The sequence below is a fragment of the Eptatretus burgeri genome, chromosome 11, assembly GCF_056783735.1.
Source record: "Eptatretus burgeri isolate ZD-2024b chromosome 11, Ebu_testis_v1, whole genome shotgun sequence".
NCBI lineage: Eukaryota > Metazoa > Chordata > Myxini > Myxiniformes > Myxinidae > Eptatretus > Eptatretus burgeri.
The window spans coordinates 48,166,705-48,186,834 of NC_140971.1; the positions used below are offsets into that span (position 1 = coordinate 48,166,705).

The 20,130-nt window shown below is 42.1% G+C and overlaps 1 protein-coding gene across 1 annotated transcript; it reads left to right on the top strand.

Moving 5' to 3' along the window:
• The first annotated feature begins 11,820 nt into the window (after nucleotides 1-11,820).
• Nucleotides 11,821-17,625, top strand: LOC147017021 (uncharacterized). The gene is made up of 3 exons (XM_085846363.1): nucleotides 11,821-11,952; nucleotides 13,032-13,150; nucleotides 15,811-17,625. Exon 3 carries the CDS (start codon nucleotides 15,824-15,826, stop codon nucleotides 17,102-17,104), a length of 1,281 nt encoding a protein of 426 aa, XP_085702489.1. The 5' UTR covers nucleotides 11,821-11,952; nucleotides 13,032-13,150; nucleotides 15,811-15,823; the 3' UTR covers nucleotides 17,105-17,625.
• Nucleotides 17,626-20,130: the final 2,505 nt, after the last annotated feature.

Below are 20,130 nucleotides of genomic sequence, written 5' to 3' on the forward strand. Positions count from 1 at the left end.
ATACACTCGTTGATTGGTGTTACCTCAATTATCATTGGGGGTCAGCTTTTTGGATGGACACAGCTACAGCAACTCCTTGAGTATGGTAACCATCAGGGTGACCAGAAAAACTGTAGGTGTAACCACCCGCCATGATCTCCCCACAATCCGGTCTCCGAACCTCAGAGAGTGCTGCAATACTGATGTTCAATACTTGAGCTCAGATGATAACAGAGACAGGTGATTATCCTTTCTTTGGTATATGACATTTCAGGTACTCACCCAAAGGGATTGCCTCAGGTTAACCGAAGGAGACCGCCGTCTGGTGGACGACACCTCAGCATCACTCCACTACACACCTGCAGTACAATGAGGTAAGTGATTCTGACCCAGGAAGTTTACCCTGTGCTTTCCTCCTATCATCAAGGAATGGGGGTCCCGAAGGCTTTGCCCCAATCCCGTCATCCGGTGAGCTGCCCTGCGAAGGGCAGCAGGGCAACAGCACAGGAAGTACTCCCACAGAGTAGGTTTTCAGTTTTTTTTGGGTTTGCGGGTTTTGCGGAATGAAGCATTTTACGGTGGCTGGAGTGCAAATCCTGCCACCAACCTCCGAAAAAACAAAGTAACCCAACTGCAGGAGGACATCTGCAGACACAGTTGGGCACGAGATACGGATGGCTGTTGGCTCATAAGGAGCTCCTCCACCCTTTGACAAGTTTTGTTTTTAATCCTTCTGGGTGTCAATATCCATACACCCTCCTCACCAGGAGACCTGGAGGGGGGGGGGGGGTTGACGGTTTAGTCGCCGCCAACCCGACCATGGAACAGGTTTACATGGTACCTGTAGCAAGTCACGGATCTAATCTGGCCTGACCTGACAATAAAGTAACATCCCTGACATCCACTGTGTGTGTGTGTGTGTGTGTGTGTGTGTGTGTGTGTGTGTGTGTGTGTGTGTGTGTGTCTGTGTGTGTCTGTGTGTGTGTGTGTGTGTGTGTGTGTGTGTGTGTGTGTGTGTGTCTGTGTGTGTCTGTGTGTGTCTGTGTGTGTCTGTGTGTGTGTGTGTGTGTGTGTGTGTGTATTCTTCATCCACGGTGAAGAATTGCTTAAAAAAATTAAATAATTCTCGAATCTGGATCCGGATTCGGATCTTCTCCAAAATGAAATCACTTTGTCCTTGTCAAGTATCCAACTTGTCCACCGAGTTTCGTTCGAATCCGTCCACAACTATTTGAGATTTCCTGCACACAAACAAACAGACAGACGGGTGAAAACATAACCCCCTTCCACCTTTGGTGGAGGAGGTAATAAACAAAACCGTAAGACTTATTTTCATTTAAATTAATTACAAAACAGACAGATTTTTTTTAACAAAACAGTGAGGTGAGTGAGGGTAAAAAATATTATGTACCCTACCGTAAATATAAACCACAAGGATTAGTTCAGGATAATGATGATGCTGTTGGAATGGGAAGCGCGTAGGCATTCGGTGATTGGAAGAGCAGCGTGATATTGAAAAAAACGTTATGGACGGATTCGGACAATAGTGGGGCAACTTAGCATAACATAACTTAGCATATAGCATAACAATTGTGCATTTTGTGACGAAAGCACCAAATTTGGCACACTAGTAGCCTATCATATCATGAACAGATTTCGATATTGGGCCATTTCAAAATTTTTGATGGTAGTGGAAAATGGCTGCCACAGCCATCAGCAGCTGAATTTGAGATGGCCCATTATCCAAATCTGTTCATAATATGATAGGCTACTCGTGTGCCAAATTTAGTGCTTTCGTCACAAAATGCACAATTGTTATGCTAAGTTGCCCCACGACAAAGCTTTGTGGATGAATTGGGTAAGCGGCAAGAACAAGCCGATTAAATCTTGTTTCAGGTCCTGATGCAGATCCAGCCTATAAGTGGAATACAAAATGTACACTGTTCAGCCTGGCGGAGGTATGCGCTCTATCAAGTGTCGTTCTAGTTGCATCTGTTTTGAGATTTGATTTTTTTTTCATCGCATTTCCTCTAAATGTGGCACTTCCACAGCTTTATAGTCTACAAATCACATCACATCAGATCATCAATCTAATTTGCACACTTGCTTGGCTTTTGGCCTCTGAGAGAACTTGATATTTCAATTTATTAATGCACAATGAATTTTGCTATGTAGGTCTCATAATATATTTTGCCAAACAATCCCAAAATTGTTTTAAAGATCTTTAAAAGGCAACTATTTGACTTGTCATATTAGGGGTGGACGTCTTACATTTGTTTTGTAAAGTACGAGTACTCTAGGGACTCAAAGGCCTCATAAGTCATTGTCAAGCTCAGTTTGCTCACACTTATCCACATCGCTAATTATTGCTTAAACTAGTCCATGATCCGACTTTCAAGGAAATTATGTGTCAAAATAAATGGGCTGCGTGTAAAAATCTGCCTATTCCTATCGAATTGAAGTGTATTTTCGTTTATGTCTTGGTGAGGGTGCTTTTGGGGTATTTTTTTCACTTTGGTTGATCTTTTTTTCAATACATGGCACCATTCGGGTTATAAAAGTGTCTTTTACTTTTCTTTAATCTCCTTTGTCCCTTTAATTTTGGCAATGCTCACGTGCTTTTTCATAAGTCCGTGCAGATGGCAAGTTTAGATCTGGTGGGAATACGAAGTACAGAGTTTGCATGGATCACTGTGCATGTGTCTACCCACGAAGCCTGACGAGAGACTCCATGTTCCCTTCCTCACCACATCCATGAAAGGATATGTAAGCAAAGGAAAAGGTAAAACTTCCCACCGAGTGTGGCAACTTAGCTAAATATAGCATAACAATTGTGAATTTTATGAGGAAAGCACCAAATTTGGCACACTAGTAGCCTATCATATTATGAACAGATTTGGATGTTGGGCCATCTCAAATTCAGCCGCTGATGGCTGTGGCAGCCATTTTCCACTGCCATCAAAAATTTTGAGATGGCCCAATATCCAAATCTGTTCATAATATGATAGGCTACTCGTGTGCCAAATTTGGTGCTTTCCTCACAAAATGCACAATTGTTATGCTAAGTTGCCCCACTAACCGAACCTGCACCGCATCGTCTATCACCACACACACTATGGTCGCAGTGCGTACAAAATGAACAAGGAGATTTTATTTTTTAATTTAATTTGTACGGTAAAGAGGAAAAAGCAAGTGTAAAGGAGAATGCAACACCAACTTGTAAAACAAATAAACTGATAAAACAGAGAAAAAGTGTTCATATTGTAATCTTGTATATGTAAAGATGATTGCACAAACATCGCAAGTGGTGGATTGCTTTGAATGGACTTTTCTTTTCTACTTTGCTTTGAGATGGCAGTATCTTTCAAGGTAGCGTTCTCAGACCGATCCTTTTCTTAACAGATATCAATATAATCACTCTTCATCACTGAGCAATCCATTGACGCCTGGAAAAATGACTCCAATCTGTAGATGATAGTTCATCACCCCTCCACCAGATAGGTCAGGTCAGGTCAGGTATTGAAGCATGCATCGGAGCAGCGCATCGCTGCGTCCACTTTCCGCCGGTACTCCAGGGGCCTCTGTCTGGCAATCCCCCAGGCAGATGCCTGGCCCATCCCCATCTCCTTGAAATGCTGATCAACCTGCTGCAACCACGAGGCACATGGTCGGCCCATTGGCCTCCTCCACTCACGAGGCTCCCTCAGATTGGCCAGGCCATACAGATTAACCAGATAGGTTGTGACAGTGTCCCATCTGGCTGATCTCAAGAAAAGAAGCAACTGGTCACTCACCTGGAATTAAACTTTTAATGAGAAAAAGACCCAATCTTTCACTTCCAGAAGGACTGGCTGGCAAATCTCACAATATGTTTTTGTGGTCAGCCTTTGGCAGAGGTATGGTATGTGGAGCTTCTTGGCCTCACTCTCACCTAAAACCTTTTTCATTTCATATGCAGCCTGTTGCTGCTGGTTGTGTCATTGCTGGGAGTGCAGCTGTGCCACTGATGCAGTGCTTCCTGTAGGTTGGAGTAGGAAATTGGAATTTGGGAAGGTGCCGACGATAGCTTGCCTACTCTTTATAAAGAACATCATGGAATTCTTAACATCCACCAACTAATGATGGCAGATGGGACACCAGGTTTAACATCCATTCAATGGATGACACACACATTGATGGGCCTCGCCCTGTCTGCGAGACACGAGAATGACAGTTTATAGTTGGGCCGAGATTTGAATCCCGGCTGTCAAGTCCACATCACATTTCCATGCTGGCCTCCAAAGCTGGTTACAGCCTCGGAATTCTCTGCAGGTTCAAATTTTTATTTTGCTTTCGTCATCTTATAATGGTTTACAAGACTTTCATTCAATGTGTTGCGGAATATTGCTCCCTCATGTATACTGGTTCTGCTGTTTCCAATCTTTCCCTCATTTAGGCTGTCAAGTGTAAAGCCCTTTTATGTCATTGGTATGTTGCAACAGGAGACTGAGTGTCAGTATATGCTTCAGCTCACTGAAGACAGATTCAAGGTTTTGCGGTATGTGCTTTAGCTACAACTTCTCCTGCCCTTTCACCTCTCCTGACCAACCTTGCCCCCTCCCAGGTCACCAGAAACCCTTTCTTTTTTACTCACCCCAAATCTAAACGTGATAGTTAACTCCATTCACCCCCCCTTCTCTTCACTTGTGGAACTCTCTTCCTAATACCCATTTATATGATACTTTCTTCAACCTTCACTTTTGCCACCTGTTTACTTTTATCTTCCCTTCTTTTTATCTTGGGTAAATATCCTTGGATGTTTTTTGTCGTCAAGTTTGCTTATTTGTCTTGCCTAAATCAAGTTTATGTAATGCTTAACCTCCTCCTCCCAACCCCCAATTTCCATCCCAATCACGACCTTCACCCCAACAGGGATAAATATATTCGATGAAAAGGAAAATACCCTTGTCAAAATGTCATAATTTCTCCTGAGACCTTATAGAAAAATGACATCATCAGATCTCATGAGAAGGATTCTTCGGAAGAGTAACTGTGTCGAATAAACAGCTATGTAAAACCATTACAATTCATTTACTGATGAAGGTATTTTAAAAAGTGACTTGCTCAAAAACACTTTGTGCTTTAAATATGATTGTTGGAGGAACTTTTATTTTTGATTTTTGGGACTTTTGTGGTCTTTAATTTCACCAGTTTTATGATGAAACATGGAGTTTCAATCACAGGAGTTGCAGTTCATGATGTCACATCATTCTGGACCCCAAAAAGAAGAAGTACAGGAAAGAATAATAATAAAAAATGTCCTCATTTTTCTGAAGATTTCTTTATACTTCAACAACAACAGGCATTTTTAAAGCCATTTTCCCTGCGAGAGTGGGGGTTAACCTTACGGGACCCATGACAATCTTCTCCACTTTGCCATATTTTCTGCATCTCCCCTTGTTAACCCCCTTACTCGCATTTCTTCTTCCACCAACTTTCGCCAAGTCTTTCTCGGTCTTACCCGTCCTCTAATTCCTTCTACATTCATTTCCATCACTCTTCTTACCGAGTCACTTTCATCATTCCTCAACACATGACCCAACCATCTCGACCTGTTTCTCTTCACAACATCCATCACAAGCTCTATTCCCATCGTCTTCCGTAATTCATCATTTGTCTTCCTCTCTCAGCAATATTCCACACATCCACCGATCCATCCATTTTTTAATCCTTCATCTTCTACAAATTCATATTGTTCTCCTATTTTACTGTTTATTCTGTAAAAGCTGTATTTATCTGTCCATTGAGTCTTTTGACCAGTTTCTTTTTGAACATAACTTTTTGCTTTTGCTTTTTCCCATCTATTTCTGCAACACACAATGCTGCTTCTTTGTCTCAGACTGTCCTATAATAAAGGCAAAGTTTAAACGCTCGAGGATTACCACACTAGTAAGTACCCGCGGAAATTCCGCATAATGTAAAATGTTACTTCAACAATATAAATGCAAAGAAGAGTTAAATATATCAGGGAAATTTAATATTGCCGAGAGATGTGCTCCCAAAACATGTTGCTTCATTATATGAACCCCTTCACCCAAGTCCTCAACACCCCCACCCCCACCCCCACCCATCCCAAATGTTCAAGCACTCCCCTCCAAAACTTCAAACCCATCCCCACCCTGTCTTTAAAAGCCCCCTCCAAACTAGGTCCTCAACCCACTCAGACTTCATGTCGTCAATCCCCCCTCTCCCCAAAGCCTCAACTCCCCTCTTCCAATTCTCTGCCCTCCCCTCCATCTTTCTTCTCGTTATTTAAAGCAAGAAGCCATTCTTACATCATTACATATTATTTTTTTCTTTACCTCATTAAAATGGTGCCAGGTGTGAAATAACAGTCAAAACAACGTCCAATTCACAATCTTGTGATCTGAAGCAATTGTGAGTCATCAAATTGTGTTAATAAATTACCCTATATTAATTTTCTTCTTCATGGTGTGTGTGTGTGTGTGTGTGTGTGTGTGTGTGTGTGTGTGTGTGTGTGTGTGTGTGTGTGTGTGTGTGTGTGTGTGTGTGTGTATATATATATATATATATATATATATATATATATATATATATATATACATATATATATATATATATATATATATATATATACATACATACATACATACATACATACATACATACATACATACATACATACATACATATATATATATATATATATATATATATATATATACATACATACATACATACATACATACATACATACATACATACATACAGGGTGTCCCAAAAAAAATACAACTTTTCATCCGCAAAGAGGATGGTCGTAACATATATTTTTAAAAAAGATATATGGCTGGATAGAAAGGTTGAAGTTTATTGTACCAATGTCAAAATTGCCACCAAAATTTAAATTTTGGTATAGAATCGTCGTTTTCTTTTCGACCACATGTTCGACGTCGGCTCAACGTTGTCCGATCACTGCCTGCAAACGCGTTGTCATGTTCTCCATCACTTTGGGAAACGTTTCCTGAGGAATGTTCTGGATTTCTCAGTGGATCTTTTCCTTCAGCTGATCAAGAGTCTGAGGCCTAGGGTTTCCATAGATCCTGTTCTTGAGATACCCCCACAAGAAGTCTGGAGGAGTAAGGTTAGGGGAACACGGTGTCCACTCGACGTCTTCGTAGAGGGAGATAAAGCAGCCCTAAAAATGTTGGTTGAGAAAACGCCTTGTTTCCCTGGCTGTATGGGGTGGTGCCCCATCCTGCTGGAACCACTGGGTTCTCATCTGGATCAGGTTGTTTCTCCTACGGGCCTGAGTACATAGCTCAGGCAGATAGAATTCCTGAATCATTTTGCGATAGTTCCTCTGGTTTACCGTGCAAGTGCGTCCCTGGTCATCTTCAAAGAAATATGGACCAATTATCCCAAACCAACCAACCGCCACCCACATGGTGACTTTGAGAACAGATCAAGGCACCAGTTCAGTTGATGCATTACCAGGATTTTCAGTTCCCCAGTACCGAAAGTTTTGCTTGTTTACCTCCCCGGACAAGTGAGCGTGGCATTCGTCCGTCATGTGAAGTTTTTTTTTGAGGAAGTCTGCATCTTCCTCCAACTTTCCTGAGAACCAATTTGAAAAGTCTAGTCGTTTGCATTTCTGTTGATCAGTAAGCACCGTTTCCGTTTGAATTTTGTATGTAAAGGCATGAATGTCTTGGTGAAGGATCCTCTGAACGGTGCTCTTATGAATGTTTGTCTCGGCAGAAAGTCGTCGAATCGATTTTTTTGGACTCTGAACGACCGCCTGTCTCACCATTTCCACATTTTCTTCACTACGACCTGTCCTCTTCCAACCACTGTGAACCTTGTGAAGGTCACAGATGGTTCCCAGATTGGTAAACTTTGCGATGGTGTACTTTTTTGTCCGAAAGTTTGGTGCATGGCTCAAGTGGATACCGAAATGTCTCGAGTAAAGACGTTGCACCTATATGACACTTTTCGTCTGGTGCCAAAGTCCAACAATTTTTCGTCCGTTGTTGTACGGTCTTAGCATTTTTCTGGCGCTTGCTTGGTATCAAAATAAACTTCATGATCTCTGCAACAAGAAATGTAGCATTAGTGACAAAATTACTGCTTTTTGAGGATCAAACGAAGCATTTTAAAAGTTGTATATTTTTTGGGACACCCTATATATACATACATACACACAGTATTGTAAAACCCGTTGTCCGATCTCAGCCGAATGCTGTGATGTCACTGCATTTTCATTCGTTTGTGACAGTATCTGACATATATCATGACATTTACATCGTAATTTGTTCTGTGGAATGCTCTCTTCTGGGTGCTGCTGACACAGCTCTGCATCATGACGGTGACGTCACGGAATTTGGTTTTACAACATCATTACTCCCGACTGCATTCAATGGCTCCAGATGTGGGTGGTGAAGTGAGAGATAATGATTCTGCGTGGTAGGCAGGGCTTTTCACTCCCAGGATGTGCAGCGAGGGCTGTGTGGGTCATGGTTCCCGCACTCTCACAACTCACAGTTTGGAGTCACGTGTCATATAAAGATTTGCAATCTTGTGCGATTCCGTCATCTCGCGATATGTGATGGAGGGATACACAGACAGACAGACAGACAGACAGACAGACAGACAGACTGGGAAGTGTATTATTATGTAGATATATTCCCAAACAAGGAATTCCAACGCAGGAGGAAATGAGGCTGATCAAAACCTGTGCTATTATTACCTACCTCTGGTTGTTTTTCTGTGCTCTCTCGTTTTTGTAATGCTGAGCATCAAGCAAGGAAGCAGCACGTACATTTTTAAAGTCTTTGGTATACCTCGTCCAGGGTTCGAACTACTGACCTCTTACACTCAGAGTGGACACTCTAATTGTACTCGGGTGTTTTTAGAATCGCAATGAAGAGATGTTAAGTTTATTTTATTGGCATATGTGTAACTTGATAGGAGTAAGTCTTTGAAATAATAAATAAATTAAAACACACCACCTGATGGTTTAAAAAAAAAATCTGACGTTCTCAGCTGCTTGTAGTTGTACTTATTATGTCCATTCTTGTAACATTTATCAGTATGACAATTATTGTTGTTAGCCCACCCCCCACACAGTAGAAGATGGGGGTTTACAATCACTTCTGCATGTCTGTGCCCTAACTTTTTTACCATTTGAATTTTTGTCATCAAATTTTCAACAAAGCTTTATGGAGAATATGGAGAAGACAAATTAATAATTTTGATAAAATAATAATAATTATTATTGGTATTCTCTGACCCTTTTTTGGATTTTTTTGCTTATTTTTTTAACATGTTTTTTTTTTCTTCTTCTCAGCAACCACTTGTCTGATTGACACAATTTTTCAGGGTAGGAGCAATCCCCCATGGAGAATATTTTAATGGTAATTATGACAAAGGTCATGTGGTATGGCAGCCATCTTGGATTAAACGCAAAAAAAATTAAACATTATATCTCTGAAACCGTTGATCGGAAAAATTTGAAACTTGGCACATCTCATTCTTCTCCCAATGGGGATTAGGGGATTGTGAGGATGGCATCATTCGAGAAGTGGTAGACTAGCCATAAATATTTTAATCGAAATCCTTGTTTACCATTGATTGAGATGCAGTGTGTATGTCCAGGCTGAAACATTTTTACAATTGAGCTTTTGTCATCAAATGTTCAACAAACCTTTATTATGATATTGTGGAGAACACAAATGAATAAAATGTACAATTTGTTTTTAAACTGTCGTTTTCATCAAGTTTGGTTCGAGTACAAAGCGGATACGGATGGGCTTTGCATTTTCAGATGCTTTCTACTTGTTTAATTTAAAGCTTTGAAGAAAACCTTCCAAACTTTTTGCAGTCTGCGCACAGTTTTAACATCAACAGAAAAACAGTACCTTTAAATCGATCTTTTTATTATGAATTTGTGACTCTACTATTGTCTGTGAAGTTAAGAAGACAGGAATGAAAGCTTGTTTGTTGATAATGATGAAAGTACAGTAAATGTTCAAAGACACAAGTTCCTGTGTGAACAAACAAACAATAATAACCAACTAAACCAAAATAATAACCAAAATGCACAACCACACATGTAAGTACTGGACGTGAATGTTGACGTTAATATAAATGAAACCTTTCATTAGTGTGTAACATTTTGTAAAAGGACTGAGAAAAAATATATTTGTTAACACTAATTCATGGACCTTTGATCATGTGATTGCTTGGATGAACGTGCGGACACTTTTCTCGAACCCATAATTTCCTCTAAGGTCTTATACAGTACTTTAATGACAAATCTAGCTTCTGTTTTGATTGAAACTTTTTATATGTCTCGGATTTTAATTTCTCGTTGTACTCTTTCCGGTATTCTTCCACAACTTGTTTCTTTCTCTGGTTCTTGACTTTGAAGCCCACAAAAGTCCACATGATCTCTGCCTTAATGAGCTTTGGGGCTACTTACTGAAGTTTTCCAGTGGGGTCAGCACTTTGGCGTAAGTGTGTGGTTGTCATGCTGGGAGCCTGATGGCATCGGTTTGATTAGGCAGCATTTGCAGCCGCTTTGTGGTGCCACCCCCCTCCCACGCCTCTCGGCTGTCGCTGCCTCCCGTCGTGGAGATCATTAGACCAGAGCGTCGCCACTGCCTCAGAAGCCCAAGGTCTGTGGTGTGCTGATGAGCGGCAATTTAGCACTTGTCACTCAAGCCTCCATTAATGGCGAGGAGCCTGCGGTGAGATTTATGTGCATCTCGCGGGGTACCGTGGTCCCGCTCCAGTGATGTGACCAAGCGTTTCATCACATAGGAGGCCATTGTGAGGGTCACGTGAACCACAATGCCCAGATTTTGTCCCTTCTAACCCCCCTTCTCCTCCTTCTACCCCCTACTCAGCGACACAGCTGGCCAGGGAAACATTGGCGGGAGGCCGGTGACCGTGTAGGGGATTGCTCATAGAACTGGGGGAAAGGCTACAGCATGAGAGGCCCTTTTTCACCAAAAATAAGCCTCGGGGGAGAATTGTGCAAGCCTTGCCCTTGGAGAAATTTTTCGGGAAATAAGTTCTTAAAGAAAAAAAAAATGCTATTGTAAGCACTTTACTGCGAGAGGTTTTACCTCGTTTTCTGCAAAAGAAAAAATATCACTCTAATTACAAAGAAAGAAAAAAGAGTGGATAGATGATCATGGTTTTGTGTTTTCACACTGGGAAACTAAATCTTATCAGATATGCAATTAAGGAAATTATTATTACTTACACAGTTATTATTATGTACACAAAGTGTATTACTGTCACTATGCGTTACACTTTTTAAAATACGTTTGCACTTTTTTGAAAATACAAGAACACTTTATATTCCGTCTGCACTTGGAATTGGTACTCTAAATTAAACCATGATTGCAGCGAAATTGAAATAATTACTTCACCTTAAAATGCTGCATTCAACTCCAACATAATAATTGTAACTGTATGGAATGTCTGTATTTTATACACCTTAATAACAATAATGCAAAACACAATCATGGAAAAGAGATTTGAGAAATCCATCAAATAAATAAAGAAAAAAAGAAGCTTATTTTTGCAATTCTGGTCACGTCGAACAAGCGATGAAACTAAGGCACACTTCATTGAACAGCCATCATGAACCTTCACGCTCATGAAGCAGGCCCCCACTCGCGCACCCCCTACTGCTGCAAATGCCTCCTTCCATCTTTCCCTCCCACCACTCTTATGCTTCGGTGCAAGCAAGTTGTCCCACTGGCAATTAACCAAAACATGCCGTACCTTTGACGTCGGCAACTACGGGGGCACTAGCAACGGGCTTGCGACCGGTCTCGGGCAAAGACAGAGAAAGGAGAGCGAATTCCTATAAGGCGGCCATGAGGACACTAATCCGATTTTGTGGGAAAATGATGGAGGACATTGAGCTTTTGGAAACTCGGATACCTCCATGCTAACGGGGTGCTTTTTCTACCTTACTTTTCTCCCGTTGGACTCGCGAGAATTTGTTTGTAACCTGTAGTTTATTCAAAAACGCATGAATTGTTGTCCCTGAGGAATGCTTGTACAGAGACTGAAGTGGTAGATTATTTATGTCTTTTGCTAGGAATGCGGGAGGCCTGATCTGGCAAACACAAAGCCCCCAAAGAGCCTTCGTGTATTGATTTTTCTACCCATGAGGAATTGGTTGAGACAGTATTAGAAACAGCATGCTGAAAAATTTGTCTTTAGATCATTTCCTTGTGGAAACATTTTACAGCACATTGCTAAAGAAAACTTGATCTGCACATTAGCTGGCCTTCAGGGTTTGCCAATTTGGTTAAAGAGACCTGTTAACCAAAAATGGCAAACTAGATGTAAGCGTGATCTTGGAGGGGTTAGAGAGGGGTGTTGGAGAGTATCGCCATATCAAGATGACATTGTTGTTGGTTACAAATATGTCAGGATGGATAATGGGTAGGTGATAAAAGTGTTTTTAATTGTGACTTACATACAATTAAGTTGTTAGTATGGTTCATGCTCAACACAGGTAAACATGACCTTGCTTTATGAAATAATTTTTTGGCTGAGGCTCCAACATAACGTCAACTAAGAGGGCTCTTTATCTTAGACTTTCCGATGATATTTGGGTCTCTCACTCATCTTCCTTCATTCTCTTCCTCACCCCGCTGTGTTTCTTTTCCCACTAATTGTGACAATTTCTTGTAATTTTTCGCAAGTATCATCCGGGTGTGCTGAAAATCTTGACATGTCTTAGATATACTTTGGGGGGTTATAAGTGTCTGCTCACGACGCTTTTATCCCTAGCACTTTACACACGTCACGGGGGAGCATTTTGGTGCGACTTGGAATGCTTCTTAACATATGTCCTGGTTATTCTTCTTCCTGCGTTGTACACCTTCCGTTGGCCTACATTATACAAGTACAGCACAATGCATGATGTGGCGACTCTCATTTCAGTCTGATAAGATGTCTTAGAGATTTCCAGTGTGGGTTTGCATCCCAACCCGATTATAAACTGTCTGATCGGTGTTTTGCAGAATTGATGTTACGTCAAAAGGTCCACCGTCCCCCGGATGTGACATTCGAGGAGTTCATCTGCTCGTATTGATTTCCGGTGGACATTAAACATCCCACAGTGTCTTTCAATGAAGAGGAGGTGAGTAAAATCTGAGGTCTTGGATAAATTGGAACTTCTTTCTCGAAATAGCTGTGGGGCTAATGCTGGGCGCCATCTTAATGGTGGGCCTTGAGGAACTCTCAGTGCACCAAGAGACTGTAGTAACCTACCGCAATACTGTAATATGCTGCTTATGATGGGTCTGCCATCATATATCAATTGATTAACCAGTCTCACTTCAAGAAATGACACCCCCCCTCCCTCACCCACACATACCTTTTAATAATTTACTCCTTCAGGGCAGCGTATTCACTGCAGCTCATGCAGTGCTGTCACTTCCTTGCATTATTCACAAAAATAACATGAAAGCAGCCATCAGGGCTCAGATGACAGGCAGCTGGAAACTAACGTTTCTTTTAACTGCTCGTTTTGCAGATGCTATTATCATTTCAAAGTGTGCAAAAAGCCTGAGCTGATGTAGAGACATGACAACTGCAGTATAAATGAAAAGCGTTGGCAAACTTTCCCTCATTTCTTTTTCCTGTTTTGTTTCCCTTTCTACCCCTTCCCCTCATTCCCCCCTCCCCATCCCCATTTACAATCCCGTATGCATTTCAATGGAATTTAGACCAATAAGGAGATGGTTATAGTGAGGTTGCTGGTACGTGCTTGTATAATATGTATGAGGCACCTGTTTCGTTCCAGCAAAAGTTGCTTTGAGTGATCAGCAATCCTCGAATTCCACAAATGAAGTAATTTGTGGATTTTACGAGTCAACTTCATAATTTCTAGAGCATGCACAGGTGGAAAAAAAATCAGAATATTCAGGGGTTTAAGTACCCTAACAAGATTTGGTACTTGTTTAAACATCTGCCTTTTAATGCAGAGTCTCAATTATTCGATTGTTTCAGTGTTCGAAGGCATTTTTTTTTTTTTTACTGAAATTCACTTTACAATGAGCCTTATATGGTAAGAATTTGGATTTGAATTGTAACTCGGTTTCAACATTAAAGATGATTCAGCAAATTAAAGTGGTTGCTAAACCAGCGTAATACAAGCTAGGCCATGGACGTGTTGTTTTATATTGAATGGTTACCGTGTTGAACATGTGTGGTCAAATACAATGAAATTAGATTCATTGGAAGTAGACAAGTAAGGCTATCTTGATTATCTCATTCACTGCCACCCAAAAAGGAATACTTGCACGTGTTGTACATACCTACTCCGGTGACTGGTCTGAACAAATTATCAAAATAGATCACTTTTGTGGGAGCATCATGATGCAGGGATGGAGAGAGAGAGAGAGAGAGAGAGAGAAAAAAAAATCTGTTCAACCTATTATCCAATGTGTCGAGCGGAGAAAGTTGGGTCTGACACGAGAGAGCAATTCTCCGTGTTGGGCGGTGAAGCGAGAAGGCATGTTTACTCCATTGCTTGGCCTGACGGCCAGCTCATTGCTGGAGCTAAGCGCAGAGCGACCAGCCTGTTGGCGCAGAGCGTGGTCTTGACACTGATTACATGGCAGGCCGAGAAGGACGTGCTTTGTGTGCATTGTGGGATAGGTGCTTGGCAAGAGAACTGGTGATCAGCCTTGGTGGGTGAGGGAGAGAGGAGCATGTGGAAATGGAAGAGGAGGAGATCATTTCCAATATGGTTGTATGGATTCACATGTAACAGGCAATGAAGGGATGGATTATCAGTGTGATATCTTTGGTGGGATGGGTGGACAGCTATCTGTAACAGGACATGGATGTGGAGAGAGCAAAAAGGATGAAATGTGAGTTGCGTATACACAGGGGATGGAACAGCTGACATATGTTGCTCGAGATCTCATGAACAATACCAAATATAAAGGAGAGGAAATGTCTGGAATCGTGCTGTAAAGACTAATAAGGCATTCATGATCTCTTCATAAAATGTTGCAGATTTTTGAAGGAAAGGTTCAGAAGTCATTATAGGAAGGTCTGACAGTTCAAGCATTTGTTTTATACCGGTGGTGTGCACCAGCTCTGCAGAATGGGGGTGTGTGGATGAGCATATTGCTCGAGCCTGATTTAAGCCTGGGAAGCAGGGTATGGTAAATATAGCCTCGTCTCCACTTGCAAACCATACCGTGATTGAGTACTTAATGTGACATCATCAGGAAGAGCCGGAACTACTCTGCATGTGCACAGCCATGTCCCACAGTGAAAAAAAACACACACACACACATATAAAGGGGTATTCAAAATTTCTATGCAGGAGAGGTAGTCAGGAGGCCCAATGCAGAATAGTGTACGACCCTGCTGATTCCGTGTTAGAATAGTGCAACAGGTGTAAATTGACTGTCCAGACACACAGAAACGTGAATCAACTTGTTGCCAACTCTGGATATGGATAGTATGGCCGCCATGACAGTTTACAAAATGGTCGCCATTAAATACACTTTTCGTCATATTTCAGCCGCAAATTGACATGAAATTACAAAATTAGGGTCGATTTTTTTTTTGAGCATGCCTGAGCTGATGGGAGTATAGAAAAAAACATTGCTCCATCCATTTTCTAAAAATAATATGACTTGTTTTTCACTATATTATTTTTAAAGAAATGTTCAGGCTCGAATTAGAATGTCTGATTATACAAACCACAATCAATGAATTTTACAACTTTGCTATAAAATGAACCTAAACTACATAACTGTGTGTTTTTCTGTTACCCAGGACTAACTGAAAAATGAAAGCCGCAAGATTTCTCACAGGGGGTTCAAGGGATCGAGAAGAAGAAGAGCATGTAGACTGGAATAAATGCTTTATTTGCCAGGACAGTTCAAAAACTAGCAAGTCAACGCCACTTCAAAAGACTACAATCGTTGGTGTGAAAACTGTAGCTGAATGTTGCAAAGAAAGAGAGAAATATAATGACGCTAAATATGTTGACTCATTCTCAAGAATCAGAAAATATTCTGTACCGGAGCACGTCGAAAAGATTCAATGGCACAAATTCTGCTATAGTGACTTTACTCACGCACAAAAAATAGACAGACTGAAGTCAAGGATTCAGCCACAATCTGTGACTTACGCAGAAGAGATACCCACAACATCAGGTTCCTCAGAGAAATACCATGTCCCAAAGTCACTAAGATCCGCGCACAGCGCTATGGATTGGTCAAAATGCGCTTTCTGCCAGACTGACATTCCTGGAAAAGCTGGTGTCCTGACAAATGTTGAATTTGATCACACATCATCCAGGATGCTTAGTTTGGCCCAATTTGACCCCACCATGCGTCACAGGTTTGCAGGTGTTTCAGACTTGATGGCAGCTGAAGGTAAATATCACCTCAAGTGTTATGTTTCTTTTCGCAGAAAGTATAAAAAGGAGAGTGGAGAGAAAAACCAGTCTCCTGAAAGCATCTGTTTCAGAAATGTGATGAACCAACTTGAGAAAGAGCTGCAGAAGGGACATGTGTTTACCCTGAAAAACATCTGGGAACACTACAGCATGCTGTTATTGAATGATTTTGGAATTGAGGCTGGAGCCTACAAAAGCTACAATTTCAAGCAGAAAGTGGAGGTTCACTTTGGTAGTGACAAGGTGACATTCGTGCAGCCATTGGATGTCACAAAACCCCTCATAGTTGCATCCTCAACTGTGACAAAGTTTGCCATGAGAACCGCCGTGAATGATTTATCTGAAGAAGGTGAAAGTTCTGAAGAAGATGAATTGGCCCAGTGCAGTCTGCCTCATCATGAGAACGAAATCCTTAGCTGGATCTTCAGAGTGGGCATAAAGATTTACAGTGACGTAAAACACTCTCCAGGGCATAGCATTATCGGTGGACTGAACACAGAAAATGCAGAGCGAATTTTACCTGAAACCCTGTACATGCTTGTAAAGCTTCTTTGTGGTGGTGACAGCACTGACAAGATGGACAATGAAGAAGCGGATGAGACAGATACCAAGAACAAAGTTCTGAGCATCTGCCAAGACATTATTCATGTGGCTTCAGGACACTGATGTCCTCATTCTCCTTGTTGCCTATCAGCCGCATCTCAGTCCTTTTCTCTGGATGAATGCAGGGACACCCAAAAAGCAACACTACATTCCCATTGACTCCATCAATATCCCAGATTCGCAGAGGGAGTCACTTCTGGCATTTCATGCAGTGACAGGTTCAGACAGCACAAGCCAGTTTGCTGGAATTGCGAAGCGCTCTGCATGGGCTGTCTTTCAAAACAACTCCCACCTGTTGAATAACCTAGGCAAAGAGGAAATTCCTGATGAGAGTGTGATTGCAGATGCTGAGTCATTTGTCTGCAGGCTTTATGACCCTCATGGCCAAGATAACTCAATTCAGCGAGTAAGATGTGATCTGTTTCTCAGTCTGACCAAAGCTATTGAGAATCTGCCTCCAACTCGCGATGCTCTGATTCTACACATCAAGCGAGCGCACTACCAGACTTTTGTGTGGAGAAGAGCCTTGGAATCTGAACCACATCTACCTGCACCTGAGAACTGTGGGAACAGGTCGTCAAAGATGGCAACCTTGAGACATTTCAGCCGCGACTCATGACTGCACAGCCTATTACTGCTTACTGTGTAGAACTGACGACATGCAAATGCCGTGGGTCATGCTCAACTCGACGGTGCAAATGTACACGGAATGGACTGCCTTGCACGAAAGCATGTGGATGCAAAGCCCTTTGTAGGAACCCGTTCAGTGTACAAGCCGATCAATAGCTCTGAAAATTGTACTTGGGTGTTCTCACAACACTTTTCTCTTCTGCAAAGCAACGTAATTTTGTGTTAGAAAGAATCTGACAGCTGTTGAAATAACCTTTGACTGACTGTAAACCCATCTCCATCAATAGTGCTAAACATTTTCTTTTTCACATTTGCTGCTCGTATGTGCATTTTCAATTTTACCGGGCGTAGTGGCGTGCGCCTGTAATCCGGCTACTCGGAGGCTTGGGTTGGAGGATCGCTTGAGGACGGGGGCTCTGCACTGGGCAGGGTGTAGAGCAACCCGGAATCATGGCGAAACCCAAATCCTGATCCCTGTGTCGTAAGAGGCGACCAGGGTTGCGTCAGGAAGGGCATCCGGCGTAAAACCTGTGCCAAATCAGTATGCGGATCATAACGGATGATCCGCTGTGGCGACCCCTAACGGGAGCAGCTGAAAGATGAACAACAACATGTGCATTTTCAATTTTGTCTTTAAGTTGTCAATTATGTGAAAAGTTGTGATCCAGTACAAAAATAAAGCACAAAATAGTGTTCCTCGTGTCAGATTACATAGTATTTCACAATCATGACAAATTTCTGGCTCGTACAATTTGCAGTAAGAAAAAGACTAAATCTGATGGCGGCCATTTTGATTACTGTCATGGCGGCCATAATATTCAGATGTAGACGTGGCAACAAGTGGAACTAGACTTGGTCATGCCTAGACTCTTCAAAAACACCAGTTGCACCATTCTAACATGAAATCAGCAGCGAACCTATTTTCTAGGCTAGCTACAGATTTTGGCTTCTAGACTAAGGCAGTAGTCCATGAACATAGCAAGTTTTTTTTATTTTTGGAATATCGTATTGTTTAGAATTAGTGTGAAAATAAATTTCTTGATCATGCAATTGTGTGTGTGTGTGTGTGTGTGTGTGTGTGTGTGTGTGTGTGTGTGTGTGTGTGTGTGTGTGTGTGTGTGTGTGTGTGTGTGTGTGTGTGACGTGCTTATCCCAGAGGAGCAGTGCGGAGCGCATGTTGCCACGAGCCCCGGCAAATTGACTAAGCCGGAAATAACACGCCAACTCTCGAGGTAGGAACGCTCAAGCTGAGTGTCCCACGGAGGTACACGCTACACTAGCAGACCGAAACATGACTAGATTAGGGATCTTTTGCTTCACACATCTTCTCTACTCTCTCTCTTTTCACCTCTCGATCTCGTCCCCTTTGGACACACAAAACAGCATCATTACTGACTCGTAATCCCATTTTCCTCTAGCATGACACCGCACCCCCCCACCCAGATTGCACTACACCACACCTCCCACTCCCACACCGTAGACACCAGTATTTCTCCCTCCTTCCTCTCCCAAAGCATACTGGGTTGCGTTGGTCAGCCGACCGCGCCAGGTATTGCAAGGCTGTTTGTCCTCATCTGCTCTCTTTCTTTCTGGCTATCTAATCTTCCTCGGGTGTGTGTTTGTGTGTGTGTGTGTGTGTGTGTGTGTGTGTGTGTGTGTGTGTGTGTGTGTGTGTGTGTGTGTGTGAGTGATGGCACCTCTCATAGCATAAGTTAAAATTGTAGAAGTTCTAACGAGATAAGTCTGCTCTATGTCTGCTTTTGTAAATTGCTTGCCCTTTTGCCGCAACCCACAAATTCCTTGCTATCCCTGCTGTACATACAAATAAACCCAATTCACTGTCACATACCTTTCCTCACTTGATTGTAAATAAATGCTTGTATAGAAATGTTCCCAGCTTGTTTCTGTCTTTTCCTTCATTGGTTCAGCATGGTTCATCTCCTAGCTTAGCCAGGACAATATTCCCCAACGATCTGTTTTTTTAGCCTGTACATTCTTGGCAGTTAAGCTCGGCTGCATCTGATCTGGTAAGGTGATCCGGTTTGAACAAGGCCTATCGAGGGCGTTCCCCCCAGTAATTAGGTCATGTGACATTTGGGTAAATGGTATTCTTTAGACCGAGGATCCTAAGCCACGTGGTCGAGTTATTGGCGTTCTGGTCGATTAAGCGACCCACCGTGTTACAAGGTTATCCATGTGCAACAGCCTGCAATTCTGAAGTGTCTCGTGGGAACCCGAGGTAACTTACCCCTCGTGGTCTTTTCACCGCTGACCCCGGGTCCGCAACAATATACATTGAAACTTGTGGAGTGTGACGAGCACTCCCCTGATCCCCATTGGACATAGACCTACAACAAAGCATCACCTCCATCCCAGAGGCCTTGGCATGGCTACTCTGTCAAACAAACAAAGATGACATGGTTAACATCAGTTAAACATCAAACAGAGCCACCTCTGGT